This window comes from Anarrhichthys ocellatus, unplaced genomic scaffold, assembly GCF_004355925.1.
Source record: "Anarrhichthys ocellatus isolate YVR2014 unplaced genomic scaffold, GSC_Weel_1.0 scaffold7, whole genome shotgun sequence".
NCBI lineage: Eukaryota > Metazoa > Chordata > Actinopteri > Perciformes > Anarhichadidae > Anarrhichthys > Anarrhichthys ocellatus.
The window spans coordinates 2,593,609-2,614,248 of NW_022280037.1; the positions used below are offsets into that span (position 1 = coordinate 2,593,609).

The window sequence follows — 20,640 nt, forward strand, 5'->3', positions numbered from 1 at the left end:
CATTATGTACTCATTAGCATGTGAATGAGTATCGTTTAAAGCAGTAAAGTTTCATATTACCCAACAGATGTTGTCTTTTTGTAATTTTGCCCGTTTCTCTGCCACTTCCTCCTCCTCAGAGCACTGGAACTATTTTGGGGTGGACGAGGCACTGGGACCAGTGGCAGTGAGCTTGCGCAGGGAGAAGCTGGAGGAGGACAAGGAGCACGGCCAGCAGTATAACTACCGTCTCATCTTCAGAACCAGCGAGGTCAGCCATAGTGTCCTATCCTTCCTACACCCCAACCTCGATCTCAGCATCACATCCATCCTTCCTGCCTGTGGAGTGAAACTTTTGGTTGACTGTGAAAATAAACATAAATTTTGTTTGATGCCTGCTCGGATCTTATATCCAGTTGATAGTACACCTTCTATACTTAGTGGAGATGCACCGATTGATTTGCCCGTTGACCGGATCAGTCTCAGATTCTGTGACATTCAAATTTACACCAACTTTTGTTGGTGGCATTCTCGCTAGTTTTAACTGACTTTGCAGTCAACTCTTAGCGACTTAAGGCTATTTCTAAAAAGCTACTAGCGACAAATTAGCCGACTTATTCAGACAATCATGGAAAAAGTGAGAAATATTAAAATATAGGTTTTTACTTTGTAATTCATTCCCGTGCATGCTGCTCAGAGTAACAGTGCAGGCTCTCCTCTCACGCTGTGCATAGTCAGTAGGTGTTACTATAATATAAAATACACTGTTAAATAGATACTGATTCATAAATAGTTTTGTATAAGTACATAGTTTTAGCAGACATACATACAGTGTATAGGATTCTATTTTCTGTGATTCTTCTCTGATATGTAAATACTATTGATCATGTTCATAATTTATAAATGTACAATTTAATTTTGCATCAAAGAAACGTTACAAACATTTTTAGTGAATGCTGTCAATTATAGTTCTGAGAAAGAAAATTGGATTTGGCCAAGAAAGTTGCAATCGATGCATCTCTACTACTTGTATGTTAGAAGGTGTGTGTGTATAGTTCAACTGCTACTATGCCTGCTACATACTAGGCAGACCAGCCTGAGGCCAAACCAGCCTCAGTCCTTGTTTCTTGTTATGCAATCAGCCCTGGGACTATTCAGCTGTCTCCCAATATCAGCAATGTGTGAAGGAACTTGAGGAAGTGCACTCATCTTCCAGCCTCCAAGGCCAGTCAGTGCCCAACAACCTCAAACCACTCCGTGGAGAGTGTTTCAGTAAAAATAGAAGTCATATTTAGTTACAATGTTGGCCCCCAGTCTTCTGTGTTTGGGTTTTTAGGATTTATTATATGGACGGACACTTTCAGACAGGGCGTAAAGGCACCTGCCTGGGGCTGTTTGTTGTGAACTGAAGTAGGACAGGTGCATGTGATTAAAACCCCCACACCACCCCCACAGACTGAAGTACCATAGGGAAACCCGCCTCCTATCCTACCTTCAAAACATGGAGAACACAGGTCCATTGTAAACACAGGCCCTGCACAGCCTCCAGCTCATAGGAGAGATTGCGTCGGTCCATTCCAGCTGCTTATGATAGCTGACTGATTGAGTTCACTCCCAGAGCCCAGCACAATGTAGACTTTGTGTATACAGAATGCTTGGACAAGCACTCCCACCTCTTCGTCCTCAGTTCCACTTTTTATTTACCCAACGTCTTGAGTCGTAATTGTCTTGTTGTTTTGTGTCACTTTCTTTACGAGTACAGTTAGACGATTGTATCGCATTTATAAAAAAACTGCAGCAACTTGTATATATTTTTGTAGTCTGTACAGGCATGTTTTGCTATCAGTCTATTCAATCTCCATGAGATTCCTGAAAGGCATTTTTTCTCTTCTCAAACTCTTCTCTGTAATCTCTTCCTCTCCGTCTCCCTCCATTCAGCTCACCACTCTTCGAGGTTCTGTCCTGGAGGATGCAGTGCCTTCCACCTCTAAGCATGGCACCACCCGGGGGCTGCCCGTCAAGGAGGTACTGGAGTACGTTCTGCCTGAGCTGGATCTGTCCTGCCTCAAACTGGCCCTCAACACACCCAAAGTCACTGAGCAGCTGATGAAACTGGATGAACAAGGGGTAGGAGGATAAAGCATGAGCAAGTGTTATTTTACAGAGTCAGAACGTTTTGCAGCTAGCAACAATAGCTTGCCTGAATTTGTACAGAAAGATAATTAGTGTTTATGAATTAGTAATTTAGTGTTTGCTTTGTTGCTGTCACCCAGCTGAGTTTTCAGGTGAAGGTGGGGGTGATGTACTGCAGAGCGGGCCAGAGCACAGAGGAGGAGATGTACAACAACGAGATGGCCGGTCCCGCCCTGGAAGAGTTCCTCCAACTGTTGGGGGAGAAGGTTCGCCTCAAGGGCTTCACCAAGTACAGAGCCCAGCTGGACACCAAAAGTAACAACTCCCAACCTTCCCTTTTAGATCACACACACACACATACACAAACACAGATGTGATCTTTAGCTGCCTAGCCAGTGGCCTCAACTTTTTATTACCAGGAGCAGTCCTGCAGTAAGTTAGTTTCACTTTAGTTATATATTACACTATACTTTATAGTGCTTGTACTTTGCTCCTTTATCTTGCTTTTGGTCAAACGTTTCCTTTCACTGGAACTAATTTCATCCCACCAGCATTGTCCGTGTGACATTTTGACTTTACTTTACTTTTCCTTTCTCTTCTCATGTCTCCTTCTCTTTCTGGTGTGTCCACGACAACAGCCCCTCAGTGGTACTAATGAGTGCAAAGATGTGCTGTCATTGAATCTAACTTTAGGAAATCTGACTCGACTCGAACAAACAGATTTGGTGATTGAATGAAAAGGTTTATCATTTCTGGTTTATGGCCTTGAGGTTACAAAGAAACGTTGACTACAAATGATTTAAACATTTAGATACTGTCCATTGTATTGGAAACTGTAATGTGACAAAAGACTGGAAAGGGCTCCACTTACAGGTTGACTCTAAAACAGTTGACGGAGCATTTGTTTTGACAGTCATCTTATCCATCATCGATCCACAGTTCGCTATTGTTTAGCTGTTTGGGCTACGTGAAATTGCATCCTGTCTTGCACAGAAACCATGGAGCGCACAGAATACACATGTGAGAGAGATTGATGGCGGTAATTGTGCAATGGGCCTCAACACTGAATTGCTATTTTTCCCCCTGCAGCGGATTCCACAGGTACTCACTCCCTGTACACGACTTACAAGGACTATGAGATCATGTTCCATGTGTCGACTCTGCTGCCTTACACACCCAACAACAAACAACAGGTAAAGATGGAGAGCCTAGCCTTTGTGGTGAACCATTATTTGTGTATCAGGAAACAGATTGAGCAAAGAAAACCGATGAAAAGGAAGGCTGTATCATTTAGAGGAACGCGTGATACGACTCGTGGCTCAGTTATCAGATTTGACTCCCATCCAACTTTCATTCTAAGGAAAATGTTATTGTTTCCATGTGATTAAATGGAATGCACCATATGATTGGTATGACTTTGCTTTCAGATTCAAGTCCCATACTTCTCTAATTAAGACTGTGTTGTTTTCCAATGACTAGTTGCTGAGGAAGCGCCACATAGGGAACGACATTGTGACCATCGTGTTCCAGGAGCCTGGCGCTCACCCTTTCACCCCGAAGACCATTCGCTCTCACTTTCAACATGTCTTCCTCATTGTACGGGTGCACGATCCCTGCTCTGAAAACACATGCTACAGGTGGGTTTTTTATTTTTATTTGACTAGCAGAATAATGGCTAAGCCCTGATAAAATGAACAGCCCATTGAGGTGGACGGTAAATGTGCCAGGAGTCTTATTTTCTTTCTTCTGCACGTGTATACATGCTATGTGGTTTGTCAAAGAAAGGAAGGAAGGGAAAAAAAACTGCCTTGGAAAGGTGTCCAGTTGACCGTCTTGTGAGTATGGAACTGCGACTCGCACTGAGGTTAAGTTAAAAGAGAGGCGGTCTACATCCAGAAGTGTATCTTGTGGTGTGGAAGCACAGATAACATAACACAAAATGCCTTCAAATATGAAACAACAGTAAAGCAATTTAAAACAGGATATTAAAAGTATGATGGTTATGCCACCAGGTATGAATAAGTAAGACTGTATCTAGAGACTTAGGAGACTCCTAACAATTTTAAGTGGGTCAGACTGACCCAACCCTGTACCCTTTAACTGCAGCACTGGGCTTTTTTTATGGGAAAGCTCCACACCACTTTCAGTGCTACCAGCACTGTGTTTTTTTTTTTTGCTACAGTAGCATTAAGACAAAAGCATTGACTGGAAGGCATGGGTGGAACATAAAAGCCTGTTGCGTGACTGTCCTGTCACTCCCGATTGTGCCTGGTCATGTCCTCTGCATGTCTCCATCAGTATAAATTAGTTTGATTATGATCAAATGGAATAGATTGGCCCTTCAGTAGCTGTCCAACTGATAGGAGGAGTCCTCTTCTCCTCCGCTGGCTGATTCTTTAGCCTCGTGATGATCAGACTGCAACTCTGTGGCGTTCACACTAATGCATTTCTACCCCACCGCACACACACAATTTCTGTGTTCTGCATACACATATATGACACACACACTTCACACATAGTTGCTCCCTCTCACTCTCTTACTCCTGTTTCTCCTTTTTACCTTCTTCTCATGCTCACTTTCACACGGTTACACACACATGCACGCACTTTCCCCCCGTGCACACTAATTCACTCTCAAAGACTCGCTCTTCACACACCCATACAATACAAGCCTCCCCCTGCTTCTCCCCCCCTCCCTCCCTGCCTGCCACTTTGCCTTTGGGCAGTGTGAGCCGGAATGGTCTGAAGGAGTTAGCGGCATGCACATGAAGTGCTCTCTTCGCCTGGACATGCATGTGAGCGGGGAGGATTGTTGAGAGCAGAGTACCTCAGAGCTCACAGAGTCTCAGGAGTGGACGGGTCAGGCCAGCCTTCTGTCTCTCAACTCGCACCCGCGTCAAATTCAGGCTAATTTATTTGGAGCCATTCTTTTCTCCTCTCTAGTTCCTTTTTTTCTGAGCAACTACTCCATCCCATCAACCAGTGGACACCTTGATTCAGCTTGCTTTTTGCCTAAAGGGGGCATGTTTTGGTTTAAGCTCTGGGAAAAGAGAAAGGGTGAAATGCTGGTTCTCTTGGTTTGCTTTATGGAGGAAATGTAAAGGACAAGGACACCGAATCCTTGAGGACAATCTTATCTACCCCACCCAGAGAAACCGACACACTCTGAGCCTTTGGCTTCTTCTCCTGTTCCTGGGATTGAGGCACCAAATGTGAAGATTTCACTCCTGACTGTGTTGTCACAATTCTTTCCATGGATTCCTTTCCCTGATGATTTGGAAACAATTCTGCATCCAGACAAGAGAACACAGGACACAAAGATTTGCTCCACCGTACCAAGTGGAATATCTTGAGTGTCTGATTGTAGCTACAGAAGAGAATCTAGTTCTCATCGACCCAGCGATTCACTTCACATTGATTGCAACAAAGATTCAGGATATTGGGCAATAATAATCAGTAAGAACATGGTTGCTTTTGGGTGACACCAAGAGGTAAGTTATACACTGCAGGTGTTTGTCTTGATGTTGGCAGGTGTGTTGGTTTTGTTAAAACCATGCAGAGTAGTTGATGCAGTGATTTGACTTTTCCACCTACTGGATTCCAAGCTTCATGGATATCAGCTGATCGCAAGTCACACATTTGCAAACACAAACACAATTCTTGAACACACACATACTGGATTGAAACCTGATTTCCAAAAAAAATATTATTGTGTGTTTATATTTTTGCTATCATGTCTTATGTCTGTGTCTTCTTATCTAGTGATCATGGGATGTCTTTATTATTACAGATTAAGGAAGTACAGAGTATGTTAGGATTTCTTGAGTCATCTAGTTATTAATAGCCTGTTGTTGCCTGCTGCTGAGTTTTGGATAATGCTCAGGTCATATTGAGCCAGACCAGAACATTAGAGGAGTAAGTGGCCCGGGGCCAGCGGGGTGCTAATCTGCTGCTTTCAACCGCTGCCTCAAAGTCACACGGGGCCAGCAAGGCGGATTGCATAACTAGCCCTTTGTTTAGGGTTTGTGCTTGCTAGCATTAGCCGCAGCACTGCTTTTCATCTCATGATGTAGCAGAGAGTGGCAGGGTGTCAGCACAGGGAGCTGGCTTGTCAACTGTGATTGGATGTATAGTATTTATACACCGCGTGTAGTCAGGCATAGTTTGCAACATTTCTGCTAAAGGCTACGACTTGTTATCTGTTGAATGGACTGGATGGGGATTTGTCCGGACTGTCCCATCAGCTTATCCAAGACCATGTCTCGGTTTTCATGCACTAATGGTATAGCATATACACTAAGACAGTGTACAGTTGTGTGAAAAAGTGTTTGCCCCCTTCCTGATTTCTTATTTTTTTGCATGTTTGTCACACTTAAATGTTTCAGATCATCAAACAAATTTAAATATTAGACAAAGATAACACAAGTAAACACAAAATGCAGTTTTTAAATGAAGGTTTTTATTATTAAGCAGAAAAAAAAAATCCAAACCTACATGGCCCTGTGTGAAAAAGTGATTGCCCCCCCCCCCCTGTTAAAACATAAATTAACTGTGGTTTATCACATCTTTGGAAAGCTGAGTTCAATTTCTCTAGCCACACCCAGGCCTGATTACTGCCACATCTGTTCTCAATCAAGAAATCACTTAAATAGGACCTGCCTGACAAAGTGAGGTAGACCAAAAGATCCTCAAAAGCTAGACATCATGCTGCGATCCAAAGAAATTCGGGAACAAATGAGAAACAAAGTAATTGAGATCTATCAGTCTGGAAAAGGTTACAAAGCCATTTCTAAAGCTTTGGGACTCCAGCGAACCACAGTGAGAGCCATTATCCACAAATGGTGAAAACATGGAACAGTGGTGAACCTTCCCAGGAGTGGCCGGCCGACCAAAATTACCCCAAGAGCGCAGCGACGACTCATCCAAGAGGTCACAAAAGACCCCAGAACAACATCCAAAGAACTGCAGGCCTCACTTGCCTCAATTAAGGTCAGTGTTCATGACTCCACCATAAGAAAGAGACTGGGCAAAAATGGCCTGCATGGCAGAGTTCCAAGATGAAAACCACTGCTGAGCAAAAAGAACATAAATGCTCGTCTCAGTTTTGCCAGAAAACATCTTGATGATCCCCAAGACTTTTGGGAAAACACTCTGTGGACTGACGAGACAAAAGTTGAACTCTTTGGAAGGTGTATGTCCCATTACATCTGGCGTAAAAGTAACACAGCATTTCAGAAAAGGAACATCATACCAACAGTAAAATATGGTGGTGGTAGTGTGATGGTCTGGGGCTGTTTTGCTGCTTCAGGACCTGGAAGACTTGCTGTGGTAAATGGAACCATGAATTCTGCTGTCTACCAAAAAATCCTGAAGGAGAATGTCCGGCCATCTGTTCGTGACCTCAAGCTGAAGCGCACTTGGGTTCTGCAGCAGGACAATGATCCAAAACACACCAGCAAGTCCACCTCTGAATGGCTTAAGAAAAACAAAATGAAGACTTTGGAGTGGCCTAGTCAAAGTCCCGACCTGAATCCGATTGAGATGCTGTGGCATGACCTTAAAAAGGCGGTTCATGCTCGAAAACCCTCCAATGTGGCTGAATTACAACAATTCTGCAAAGATGAGTGGGCCAAAATTCCTCTACAGCGCTGTAAAAGACTCATTGCCAGTTATCACAAACGCTTGATTGCAGTTGTTGCTGCTAAGGGTGGCCCAACCAGTTATTAGGTTTAGGGGGCAATCACTTTTTCACACAGGGCCATGTAGGTTTGGATTTTTTTTCCCCCTTAATAATAAAAACCTTCATTTAAAAACTGCATTTTGTGTTTACTTGTGTTGTCTTTGTCTAATTAAATTTGTTTGATGATCTGAAACATTTAAGTGTGACAAACATGCAAAAAAATAAGAAAGCAGGAAGGGGGCAAACACTTTTTCACACAACTGTATATGCTACTGACTGTACTGTATCTGTACACTTATAGCCTCCATTTATGCAGCCACACTGCATGTAAACATGCTGCCAACTGATTTGATAATCCAAGCATTGTCGTCCCAAATGGTAAATTAATTCCAATATGTTTAAAAACACACTTTGCTGAATTTGTTCCACACTGAGCACATTTTTAATTTGATGAACAACAACAATGACACAACAATAGCTACACCTGTTAAGTAATTTATAGTAATCCAACACAAGGACAGACATTGTGTGCAAATGGAACAGGAGCAGTAGAGGGTAACAAGAGGAGAGCCTTCCCGTAGGAATTCTAACACCCTTTATACTCACAAGTAAAACGGGTCAAAGGCAACGATACCTTAGAGGAAACTATGTAAAGATGTCTCCACTATGCTGATTTACAAGGCTGTTTGTCCTTGGAATGTTTTTTCCCCTATTTATTTGACACTCATGGAATTCAGTTATGTTAACTTTTATGTGTTTGTTTTCCTGTTTTATGCATAACATCTTGTTGTGTTTCATGCTAATCATATTTCTTTATTATATATCATATTGTCATTTAATTCTATTTTGATGTATTTGTCTTCAGATATACAGACTGTAGACTTATTGTTTTCCTTTATATTTCTGCAACCATTTGTTTTGATTGTTTTATGACAGAATCAAACCAAACAATACTTTTAAAGAACATTGCTTACCAGGTATGGATCGTAATGTTTGTTTGTTTACATACTATAGCAGTGACTTGAAACCTTTCCCCTCTTTTTCCCTTTCTGCAGTGTGGCGGTCACCCGTTCCCAGGACGTTCCCTCCTTTGGCCCCCCAATCCCCAAGGGTGTGACCTTCCCCAAGTCCACTGTCTTCAGGGACTTCCTGTTGGGCAAAGTCATCAACGCTGAGAACGCAGCCCACAAGTCGGATAAGTTTGGTGCCATGGCAACGCGTACACGGCAGGAGTATCTTCGGGACTTGGCAGAGCGTCACGTGACCAGTACTCCAGTAGAACCCACTGGGAAGTTCCCCTTCATCTCTTTGGCGCACAAGCGACGGGAGAAGGTGCGTCCGTACAGTGGGGCGGAGCTGCGGAGCCTGGGGGCCGTGACCTGGCAGGTTCATGCCGAGGACCAGGTAGCCGGTGCTGAACGCGAATGCCTGTTGGCCATTTCAAATGACTTCATCATCCTGTTGGATCAGGAGGCCAAAGCGGTCGTGTTTAACTGTGCCACGCGTGATGTGATCGGTTGGTCAACGGGGAGCCCCGCCTCCATGAAGATCTACTATGAGCGTGGTGAGAGTGTGTCACTGCGCTCCATCAATAACAACACGGAAGACTTCGGAGAGGTTGTCAAGAGACTGGAGGTCAGTGGGGCACCACTACTGTCTATGTCTACTGAACATCTTATTAACTGCACCATCTGCTGTAGCTCTCAGAGGTTACACTGAGCCAAACACCCCATCTCTGACAGAGCAACACACTGCTTTTATCATTATGTTTACATTTGAGCTAGTTATCTGTGACGCTTATTTAAAACTGTAGAATGAACATACATTGCTAAACCAAGTAACCAATGTCAGTGAGTTCAACGCTTCCTTTAGGAGTGTTCCTGTAGCCAGTCCACAGGTGTGTAGGCAAAAGTGCTTAGTGTAGTTTTTCACTGCTATTAGTTACTTCCAGTCCCCTCATGTGTGAGGGCATGTTACACCGTCTCTCCGCTTCCTTGACAACAGCTGTATGAAAAAATAAGAAGCAAGTATTGTTGATGTTATTATAGCAACATAAGGGTGTAGCTTCAAATTATACAGTCACCAAAATGCCACAGCTGTTGTGTTGACTCCATGATTATAAGTCATGCTAAGCACAATACATAGTAATTAGGCGATTTGATATCATTACTGCGGGTTTTCAATGTGGTATAGGTACGGCAGTGTTTTCTGATGAGGCAATTTGATCATTCTGCTGGCTCTGCAGTTCTAGTTAACTGTAAACAAAGTACAGATTTACTGTTGCCTGCTACCAGTACTGGCACATGCCCTCCCCCTAAAGCAGGTATAAAGGAGGATTTGCTACTATTTCTACTATTGTCTATTCTGTGTACTTACTACTATTTACTTCTCAGTTAACTGCCCACAGGTATAGGAAGAGCTAGACAGGGTGTCTAATGGTGGTCAGCTACCATGGGAGTGTACCAAATCATTTAAATTCAAGTGCTTAGTATTCATAGTATATAACTGAAATGTGAGGCGTGATTAAAGCTAGTGTCAGATGCATCTTAAAAGATGTGGTTGCTTTGAAGAAGGTTTATTAGTTTATCTGCAAAAGGAAATTGTTTTACACGTCATGCATGTCTTCTACTCTTTCTCTGATTTGTCCCTCTACACCTCCACTCCCTCACTCTTATCTGTTCTGTAGCTGTTGACCAAGGGCAGTCAGACCACAGAGATGACCCTGCGCCGTAACGCCCTGGGCCAGCTGGGCTTTCATGTCAACTTTGAGGGCATTGTTGCAGAGGTGGAGCCCTATGGCTATGCCTGGCAGGCTGGGCTCAGGCAGGGCAGCCGATTGGTGGAGATTTGCAAGGTGTCAGTGGCCTCGCTGTCTCACGAGCAGATGATCGACCTGCTCAGAACCTCTGTTACTGTCAAGGTGGTCATCATCCCCCCACATGAGGACTCCACACCACGCAGGTAGAGTGTGGATAGATTGAATCTATAGATGCGAGAGAAACGTTTTTGAGGCTGTCCCATTCTGACTGTGAACACTTCATGTGCCAACAGAGGCTGCTCAGAAATCTACCACATGCCGCTGGTGGATTACAAGAACCACAAGGAGGGCATGCCCTACGAGTTAAAGTTCCCCTTCCGCCCCACCAACAACAACAACACCAAGTGGCCACGCACCTCATCCAGCCCTCAAACACGCTCTGCTGGCACAGGGGGAACGCTGATCAAGGCCCCACCTTCAGACTTCAGTGACCGCAACTCTGCTGCTATTCCCCGAAGTGTGTCCAGCGACGGACGACCCGTGAACCCCAAAAGGTCACAAAATATACACAATGCTGTTATAAAACTCGCAGACACACTGAGCACAAAGCTGTCTGCTTGCAAGTACACAGTTAAGTCTTTAATGACATACTTATGCGTCGTCACAGGTACTCCCCGGGGAATGACAACTACGCTCTTGCCTGCTCCATTGCGATGGGCCGCACAATGCACAACACAAACTCTCCCTCCAGCCTCCCCTACGCAGACACCATGAGCTCCAACCGGTGGAGGCAGAAATCTATGCCGGATGGGTAAGTTCTTCTTCTGCCCCCCATTATCGGTCGCATGCTAAATTGGCCTGCTGCACTACCTGGCAACATAGGTGACCTTCCTTATATCCCCATTAGGTTTAATAACAACAGCTGCCAGTCCCCTGTGGCATCTGTGCGGCAGCTGGCAGGTGAGGGGGTCAACGGAAGCAAAGCGTGCTCTAGCTCTGGTGTTGGATGGACCCGAACTGGGGAGATGGACAAAACCAGTGCAGGTAAAAGGAACTCCAAACTCTGGCCTCAGTATTAGCTATAGTATTAAATACGACGTGACTTTTGCTGTGCTACCACTTGTCTACAGAACTCATTAACCGTAAGTCTTTTCCTCCCACAGATACTGTGGTTTCCAAAGTTGTGATTCCTAGACTCCAGTCATCAGAGCATGGCAGCCACCTGTCACCGAACAAAAGCACGAAGGTGAGCTGTAATCAATAAGCACAATACTGGAAGCAAATCTCTTCCTCCTATGTGATGGCGAGTTGGTGGAGGAGGCACTGTGTAATAGTGAATATATATATATATAAAAACTGTGAAAATGCTGATTTGATCTCTCATCTCTGAATAGCCGGACGCTCCGTATTCATCCAGCCAGTCTAGCAGCAACACACTCTCGAGCAACGCCTCCAGCTCCGCCCACAGCGACGAGAAGTGGTACGAAGTCGGCTCACGTTCAGGAGTGCGGAGCGATCTCGAGCTCAACGGATATCTTCAGGGCACCTCCACTGACAGCGGCATCGATGCCACCTCCTTCACTGCCACACAAAGCAGCACAGCTTCCTCCACCGGTGCCTTCAGGGCCAAAGACGAAATCCAAAGGCAGGATGACGAAGCAGGCAGCCAGAGGGCCACGGACTCTTCACCTCCAACACCAGACTCTGTTGTCGCCATCGGAGGCAGTGAGATCCCAGCGAAGAGTCCATCAGCCTCTCCACTAGTACCTGATGGTGGCTCCTACAGCCAGAGTGATGCCGCCTCCCACTCCAGGTGTGCTGCTGTTCTGTCTGAGTCAGCTGTGGTCGGCTGAGGAATTTGTGGCCCTGCGTTGATGTTTCATTGAACAGAATTAATCATTGTAGTCCATATATATCTTGTACTATCCCAGATGCAAAATTCCAAAGCTCTGCGGTTTGGCATTAGATAGAGGGAGAGAGGAAGAATAAAATAACTCTGTGTGTGTGTGTGTGTGTGTGTGTGTGTGTGTGTGTGTGTGTGTGTGTGTGTGTGTGTGTGTGGTTTTGCATAAGTATATATCTCTCCTGGTATCCATGATAGAAAGGAAGTGCTTGAAGTTGCTAGAAATGCAGACTGTGAGCTCAGCACTGTTCCCCCTCTTCTAAATCCCACTTCCTTTTGAATCAACTAAAGCTTTCCTCCGTCTCCTCTTCACTCAGCCAGAAATAACTCTGCTCCACCAGACCTGTACATTGGCAGCTTTGTTTTATAGTATGTGCACACACAGGCGCGCCCGCACACCGACACAAAACCTGCTGTTTGAAAATTCAAGCTTTTATTTCAAACTACGGAGAAATGTTATTTGAAGTTGCTGGAAATGAAGTGCAAGGACACTGTGTCCTATTTTATCTAAAGTTATCAGTTGATCCCATCTGCAGAGATAGCATGAAATGCAGTGCTGGATTAGGTAATTGATGTATTTTAGGAGAATCTGTTATCTTCTGTTTGTATATGCAAATAGTCTTAATGAAACCGCTAAAATATTGTGACGGTTTGAACTAGAAGGACAGTGTCTATCTGAGGGAATTCATTTTCAGCCAAATTAAACATATTGGTGCTTCATCAATCATGCTAATTGAAACAAACTATATTATATACTAGACTATAGATAGTCTAATAGTTTGTCTCACCTCCCTCCCTCTTTCTCCAGCACACTCAGTTCGGGCCACTCAGGGAGTCCCACGGACCAGGGACAAGACGAGGCGGCTGCAGCCACCTCACCTACATCACCGGGCAGCAAGAGTTTCTACCCTCGTCAAGGAGCGACCTCCAAGTACCTGATTGGATGGAGGAAACCCGGGGGAACCGTCAACTCTGTGGACTTCGGCAACACTCGCAAGTAAGATCGGAACTGTGTCCCCTGCAATGCTGCATGTTGAGAAAACTGCCATTCAGTGTAGAAATGCGTCCAGCTGTTGGTTGGGTTGATGTTTCAGAGACTGGGGAAAGGAATACATTTTTTTTTTTTTTTTTTATCTCACTGACTGCTCACATAATAATACTTTTTAAGTTTGGCCAACAATGCCACCATGTGGTGTAGCTGGGTTTGAAACTTTTTTTTTTTTTTTTTTTCAAGCAAATCTTTTGGTTCCCAGAGACGGGTGACTAACATAATTTCCCTTTATCACTCATTCAATGCAGCATATGTCTCATTGTTTGGCCCAAAGGGCGATTGCATCATTTGTGGTTGGTGGCAACTGCTGTTTTCTCTGTACAGCTGTTCATCAAACCAAAGATAGTCCGGGTGAAGCAATTAAGTGGTTAAGTGTCATGTCGAGGGCATTTCAACATCACAGAGAATAGTTGAGCCGCTCCTCATCGTTCACAGATTCCCATCCAGTCTCATAATTTGAACTGCTGACCTTTAATCACAGGCGTGCTCTGTTATGTTCTTGGCCACCACCTTTGCCTACTGATCTGCTGTATAATGAGTGTTATTTGGATTGAAGAGGCATCTCTCTGATTCAAATCTTGCTTTTGTCTCCAGACGGCACCAGAGTGATGGTCTGCTGGGAGGTCAGCCGCAGCTCAGGGCCAATCTCCGGGGCTCCCAGTCGCCCCACCGGCACACTGCCAAGTCCAGCCTGGAAGAAGACTTGAAGAAGCTCATCACACTTGACAGCCCTCCACCTACAACAAGCGAAGAGAAGGTACTGAGAAAGGCTGTGGGCAAATTGTCCATACTGATGCTCGCAACGTAGTACAGTGATTCCTGACCAATCAGAAATGTGCGTTTGCAGTATTTTTTCTCTTTTTGTTTTACCTGTGTCCTGTCCCTCATCCGTTTCCATTCCTTTCCGAAGCCGTTGTTTCCGGGTCCGCCGCCCACTCGTCGCTCCCTCCAGAGAACCCTGTCAGATGAGAGTATTTACAGCGGGCAGAGGGAGCCCTCCTCCAGCGGACAGCGCGACACGCCTACCGACCTTCTGTTCAGCTGCTCCACCATGCCCCGCTCACCCACCGCTCGCCATGGACCAAGCCGGCGAGCATCACACAAATCCCTAGGTGAATGTTTAGTCTGTAGTTCGAAAAGTAATGAAGTAGGATGATATGATTTGCAATACATAGTAAATAGGGTTTGTAAACTTAATCTCAATAGACGCCTCCAAAGACTTGAGACGTCAATTTAAATGTAGCATCGCGGCTCTATTTTTCCGTCCACTATGTTTGAATTTGCTGTTTTCTCTTCCCAGGAGACCTGACAGCCTCAGAGAGCTCAGAGCTGGAGCTGGAGCTGGAGAGGAAGAGGCAGCAGCTGCAGGAGGCTGCCCTCATGCCGCTGCCTGACACTGGGGCAGATAGCCCGCTCGACTGGGCCCACCTGGTAGACGCTGCCAAGGCCTTTGAGGGTAGGCACACGTTGTGTTTTCATATCCTCCTCGAAATCACTGGAAGTGAAGGTTCATGACTCGTATATAAATCATTTTTTAGTGGTAGGTGTTGCCAGCTGCCATCTTTATCCTCACCAGTAGAGGGCACTCTAAGTCTTTATTTGTTCTTTCTCCAAGTCTAATAATACCTATTCTAACTGTTTTTTATTCAGAGCAGAGGCTGGTCTTCCTTGCAGCCCAAGAGGAGAGCTCCATGGCTGAGAGTGCAGCAGCCACCAGTCCCCAGCAGGCTGAGCCTCAGGCAGCACCGCTGAGACAGCCCTCGCCTGGGTAAGAGGCCACGGGTTCATGGCCCGGGACCAGTGTTTGCTCTAATCCACTGGTTTCCAGCATTGTGCCATGGAAGTCCCTGTAGATTTCCCTCCGGTTAAACACTACAGCAGCTGATATCACAAATTAGTCCTCCGTTCTGGTTCACTGCATGCTAAACAGTAAAATCAGCAACTATAGTGTATAAAGTACACCTCCGCAGGACTTGGAAAGGGCAACTTTTGATTGTGGCGCAGCTTTAAGCACTGCTTCACTCTGATGTTTCAGTGTTCGTTCCAGCTAATGTCCTGGTTGTCCTTTTTTTCAGAGAGACTCCAGTCTGCCTGATGGGGAAGGTCAGCCAGCTGGAGTCGATGGTGAAAGTGCTTCAGGAGGACTTGAAGAAAGTGAGTCATCTTTCAATTAGAGAGACACACAGACTTAGACTGACAAGATGGGGTATATCAGATTTAATTGTTTTAGTGTCAAAATCCATGTAAATGAGGCTTTTACTCACTGAATATGGTTTTGTAATGAGCCAGTGCTGAACTGGGAAGCTTTGAATAACTGTAATAATCTTCTTGCCACCTAAACACTGTTGATGAAATTAAATAACATCAAAAGGGGAACCCGTGAGTCTGTTGTTGAACCGAGTCAAACCTACGATCACACTGCTCACACACACATCTTTGTCCCCACCAGGAGAAGGACGCCAAGGCGTCACTGCAGGCTCAGATCCAGAGCCTGCGAGAGGACAACCAGCGTCTCCTGGAGGAGTCCTACAGCGCCTCAGCCAAGCTCAAGAAGTTCACAGAGTGGGTCTTTAACACCATCGACATGAACTGATGCACACAGCTGCAGACTGCTCTACATTAGGAGTTTGACCACTACTCAAGCTGATCTGAAACTTGGTTGTTCAGTGCTACACACACACACACACACACACACACACACACACACACAACAGAATTACTTATAAAAACTCTCATTATAAACGTTTACTCTCGGGCTTTGACAAACCAGTGCCAACATGGACTTACATGTCATCTGTCTTCAGCCTTGGATCTGTGGTAGGATCACCATGAAAGACTTTGGGGGAAAAAAAACAGGGGAATAGAGGAAAAAGAGCAGTGGTGCAACTGTGCGTCCGTTTTGATCAGCATGCACTCCCCTCCTGAGAATTTCTCAATTATGATGTTTTGTGTCCGATCTAATGGATTGTTGGTGACCCTGCATGTCAGAGACAGCGAGATGTCGAAACTAACCAAGAGGGATTTAAAGTCACTGTCCCCATTAATCTCCCCAGCTAACCTAATTAAAAGTGAACAGATTTCCAATTAACACAAATTAAAATGTGTGAAAATAGTCCCATATTCCTCTGATAGAGCTTTACACTTTCTAAGAATTGAGCGACAGTGTGTTGTAAATTATCAATTTTCACTGATTATTTTTTATGACTAACCAAAAGAAAAAAAGCTATACGAGAGGATGGGAGACGTCGTCTCCCATAAGACACTATGCTTTCTCATAAGCAGTGTAGGTAGGTCGACACAGACAGACCGAGACACACAGGCCCTCTGCATAGCACGTAGCTGTAAACACTGTAAGGCCACGTCTGTAATGCCTATGCACTGTGATAAGAAGTGTATCAAGCGTCTAACTTCTAGAGGGTTAAAAGCAAGTAAAACTTGTAAAGGACTACTGGTCACAAGCTGATGAAAAGAATATGTAATGTAAAACCACAGAACAATATGTTCAGTTCAGTGTCACCTATTCAGATTATTGTAAATATATGTTAACATTTATTTTGCCCTTGATATATGTAAAGAGTATTTATGATGAAGATGATGGCCAAGAAAATAAAAACAGTCGTATGCAGTCAAGAGATCTGCATGTACTTATAATGGCCAGTCACCTATATGAGAATATATATATCTATATATATATAGATATATATATATATATATATATATATAGATATATATATATAGATATATATATGTATCTACTTTAATTTCAAACTGAGTTTCGAACAGGAAAAAGCTATCCAAAATACTAATTCTTATGTCCTTGCAGTTTATGCAGTGGATTGATTGACAGCGCCACCTAGTGTTGACAACATGCCCTCCATCCATAGCATGCTCCAATGCGTCAATCTGATCCTTATTCAGATTAAATCGGTACTGTTAAAGATATGATTACACAGTAAGATAATGTGTAACTCCTGAAGCTACAGAGTTCTCTGTAGTGTGTAAACCAGACCTGAATTTGGTGTGCAGACAACCACAGAAAGTCCTTATTTAAGCCTCATAACTGTTCCTTTTGTACTCAGATACTGTGCAACTGTATATAAGGAGAGTTTGATATTCATCGGAATTTGCACCTTCATTGTTATTTTTTAAGATTATTTTTTGATGTGTTTCTGCTTTATTGGCTAGGATATAGTGGAGAATGAAAGACCCTACATGAGAGATAAACAAGGGAGACATAAGACAGGACAAAGACCATGAGCTGGACTCGAGACCAATGAGTCCCGGGCCCCTAGCACAGCAGATCGCCCCTGCCACCTTCATTATGAACATGTGTGACAGCATGTGATTCTTTCCATTCAGCTGTGATGTGTAAAAAAAATGTTTATATCTATTAAAGATATTTTGTTGAATTACACTTCGCCTCACAGAGTGGTCTTTTTTTGGGGGCGTGGCAGATATAATGTGATTTAGACACGATGAATATTCATTTCAAGACAGAGATTTCCTAAAAAAAAACAACAACAACAACAAAAAACATCAAAGACAAAAACAGGAAGTCGTTTCACCGCTCGGGCCACATGAGGTGACTTCCAGAGTCAATGGTTATCCGTTAGTGGCCTGGCAGGAGGTGACGGCCTGTTGTGAGTAACACAGAGCTGCTGTTTTTCCACTTAGGCGTGATCATGATTACACAGGGTGTTCTTCCTGACACGAGCCTCGATCAGACAGACTGATGGATGAGGATAACCTCTGGGACGCCACGGTGAAGACATAAACGATAATGGATCCAATAAATGACTGGACTGTGATGTCTTGCAGAGTTATGGCGACACCGCTGCAAAGCTGTTTTTGGATACGTACGTGTTTTTATTAGTCTGCCTTAGAATGATAAACACAAGGCCACGTGCAGGCTACATTCCACGGAGGTGTTGGTAGCTAGAAGTTTCCCTACTGTCCATGAAGGGATCCATTTCTGGTTGACTCCAATGGAGGAGAAGGGGGACAAATCTATAGTCGTAGTTCTGTGCAACAACAAAAAAATGGTGAATTTAATTTTTGATAAAATCCTCTTTTCAGTCCCCTCACAGTGACAATGCTAACACAATGGTGTTTAGCCTGTTGTCGTGCGAATTGTTTGCTTGTTGGCACTGAGCACAAAGTTGTGCTGAGGTATTCGGGGGGGCACGAACCAATTATAATGTATCCTCTGCGGGCCTGGGATATCATCATGGCAATCAGCCAACAGTTAATGAGGTATCTCAGCTGACTGACCCGTCGCTGTCCCCAGAGCCACGCTTCTAGCATGACCTATAAGAGGAAATATCATATTAATAAGACCCGATACCGACTGGATTTATCTCATTTAGACCGCTGACGCCTCATACTTACTTTGGCTGAACTTCACTTAATGCACAGAATGAAGACTGTGGTTTTTTTTATCCCTCATCTCATCTCATATCTGACCAAATATCTCTGTCATTACAAACACACTAGGGCATGTGATCATTGTTGTTAGACAGACTTGAAAAGTTGTAAACCCATCCTTTAAATGTATTCCCTTAATAATGAATACCTCCGCATGTCATGTGTGAGATGTGTTGCTCCCCGGCAGTGGTGTGGCTTTGAACAGGCTGCTCAATAATTTAGCATTAATGCAGATTATAGCGGGACTGCCCCCCTTATAACAGATTAGAGAAGGCCCCGTCTGCCTGTCTGTCTGTCTGCCACGTTGTTAATGATGGTGTTTCTTAATGCCGGAGCAGCTCATGGGACAGTAAGATATGCAGGTCACTGCGGTGTGGCTCATGTGTGTGGTTTGTAATCAGGGGGATGGGTGGTTATGTCATATTACAATATGCCACATGCAAGACATGGCCTACGTGTAGTTGTGATAGCAGAGCTCTTACAATATGGTGGGATATAATACACAATACCTGCTCTTTCCTGCTGAAAAGAATTAGAAGAATGCAGTTCTGAATTTTGTAACTTCATCCGCTTTGGCCTGAAGGAAATTGGGCTTTTCTTTTCTGTGTGCGAGAGGAAATATTTGAACATGTGAATATGCCTCAAATATTTTCAAAAGCAATAAAGAGGGAGCTTTGGAGCCAGGACCTTTGCTTAGATACCAGCACACTGCTGAAAGAGAGAGAGGAACACATGGTGGAGGAAAGCAAGCAAGAGAGTTCTCTGATAACCGGTGAACTGGTTCTGTCAACAGAAACATCTGTATGTGTGCGTTCACTCTGCATGCATGCGTCAACAAACTGGCCGTGCCATGTATTTCTGGAGTATCCTCCTTGGGGGGGCTTTTTGGATCTCATTTATTGTCGCTTGAGTTTGCCATTTAAGCTTGACTGATTCCAGAGTTTTCCATGAAGAGATGGAAGGAGGAGAACACAGACATGCAAGAGGGGAAAAGCTGGAGACGGAAATAGAGTGCATGCTTCCCATCCTCAAACACAAAAATGGAATTTATAGTAATGTGAAGAAATGGATAAGCTTTGAATGGAAAATGGAAAAGCATTGTCTCTGAGGTTGCTTCCTCAAAGAGTCTGTGATATATATTTATAGCCTGCATCTGTGTCTGTGCTCAGAAACAGTAACTTGTTTTTATGTTAGCATTATAATATCCTCCTAATGAAATGTTTCTCATTTTCAGCATCAGTGGGCGCTGCTGCCGTGTGCATCTCTCTGCCCTTCTTTCCTCTATGCTGTGTATCCACTGCTCACACACACACACACACACACACACAAACACACACCCTCGCTGTGTCTGTCCTTCTCCTCCCTCTATTTTCCTCTTTATATTCTCTCTAATTCCTTCATCCCTCCCCCTTTTTCAACTTGATCTGCTCTCTATTGCACAGCATCTCCCTGCCTCCCCCCCTCTCTCTCCCTCTCTCTTAAACACACACACTCTTTCCCTCTCGCTCAGGCTCAAGCACATGCAGAAAGAGGGAGAGGGGGGATGAACGAGATGCACACATGTGAGGATCTCCTAAACTGCCGGGGCAAGGCAGGACTTGTGAAGAGAGAAGAAGAAGAAGAAGCAGAGGAGGAATAGAGGAATACTGCAGTGACCAGCCAGCTTCTCTCTCTCTCTCTCTCTCTCTCTCTCTCTCTCTCTCTCTCTCTCT

The 20,640-nt window shown here is 44.3% G+C and overlaps 1 protein-coding gene across 3 annotated transcripts in view; it reads left to right on the forward strand.

The window, feature by feature from the left end:
• Positions 1-17,198, forward strand: part of LOC116383377 (signal-induced proliferation-associated 1-like protein 1) — a 33,826-nt gene extending 16,628 nt beyond the window's left edge. For all 3 annotated transcript variants that reach the window (XM_031847165.1, XM_031847167.1, XM_031847166.1), the window contains exons 3-21: positions 120-250; positions 1,918-2,106; positions 2,253-2,427; positions 3,202-3,305; positions 3,592-3,749; positions 8,848-9,427; positions 10,479-10,753; positions 10,844-11,104; positions 11,218-11,361; positions 11,458-11,594; positions 11,714-11,796; positions 11,945-12,363; positions 13,262-13,450; positions 14,099-14,261; positions 14,415-14,616; positions 14,805-14,960; positions 15,155-15,272; positions 15,580-15,658; positions 15,954-17,198. In XM_031847165.1, the coding sequence (XP_031703025.1) occupies positions 120-250; positions 1,918-2,106; positions 2,253-2,427; positions 3,202-3,305; positions 3,592-3,749; positions 8,848-9,427; positions 10,479-10,753; positions 10,844-11,104; positions 11,218-11,361; positions 11,458-11,594; positions 11,714-11,796; positions 11,945-12,363; positions 13,262-13,450; positions 14,099-14,261; positions 14,415-14,616; positions 14,805-14,960; positions 15,155-15,272; positions 15,580-15,658; positions 15,954-16,097 (3,707 nt within the window). In that variant the 3' untranslated portion in view covers positions 16,098-17,198. The remainder of the gene's footprint in view (positions 1-119; positions 251-1,917; positions 2,107-2,252; positions 2,428-3,201; positions 3,306-3,591; positions 3,750-8,847; positions 9,428-10,478; positions 10,754-10,843; positions 11,105-11,217; positions 11,362-11,457; positions 11,595-11,713; positions 11,797-11,944; positions 12,364-13,261; positions 13,451-14,098; positions 14,262-14,414; positions 14,617-14,804; positions 14,961-15,154; positions 15,273-15,579; positions 15,659-15,953) is intronic.
• Positions 17,199-20,640: the final 3,442 nt, after the last annotated feature.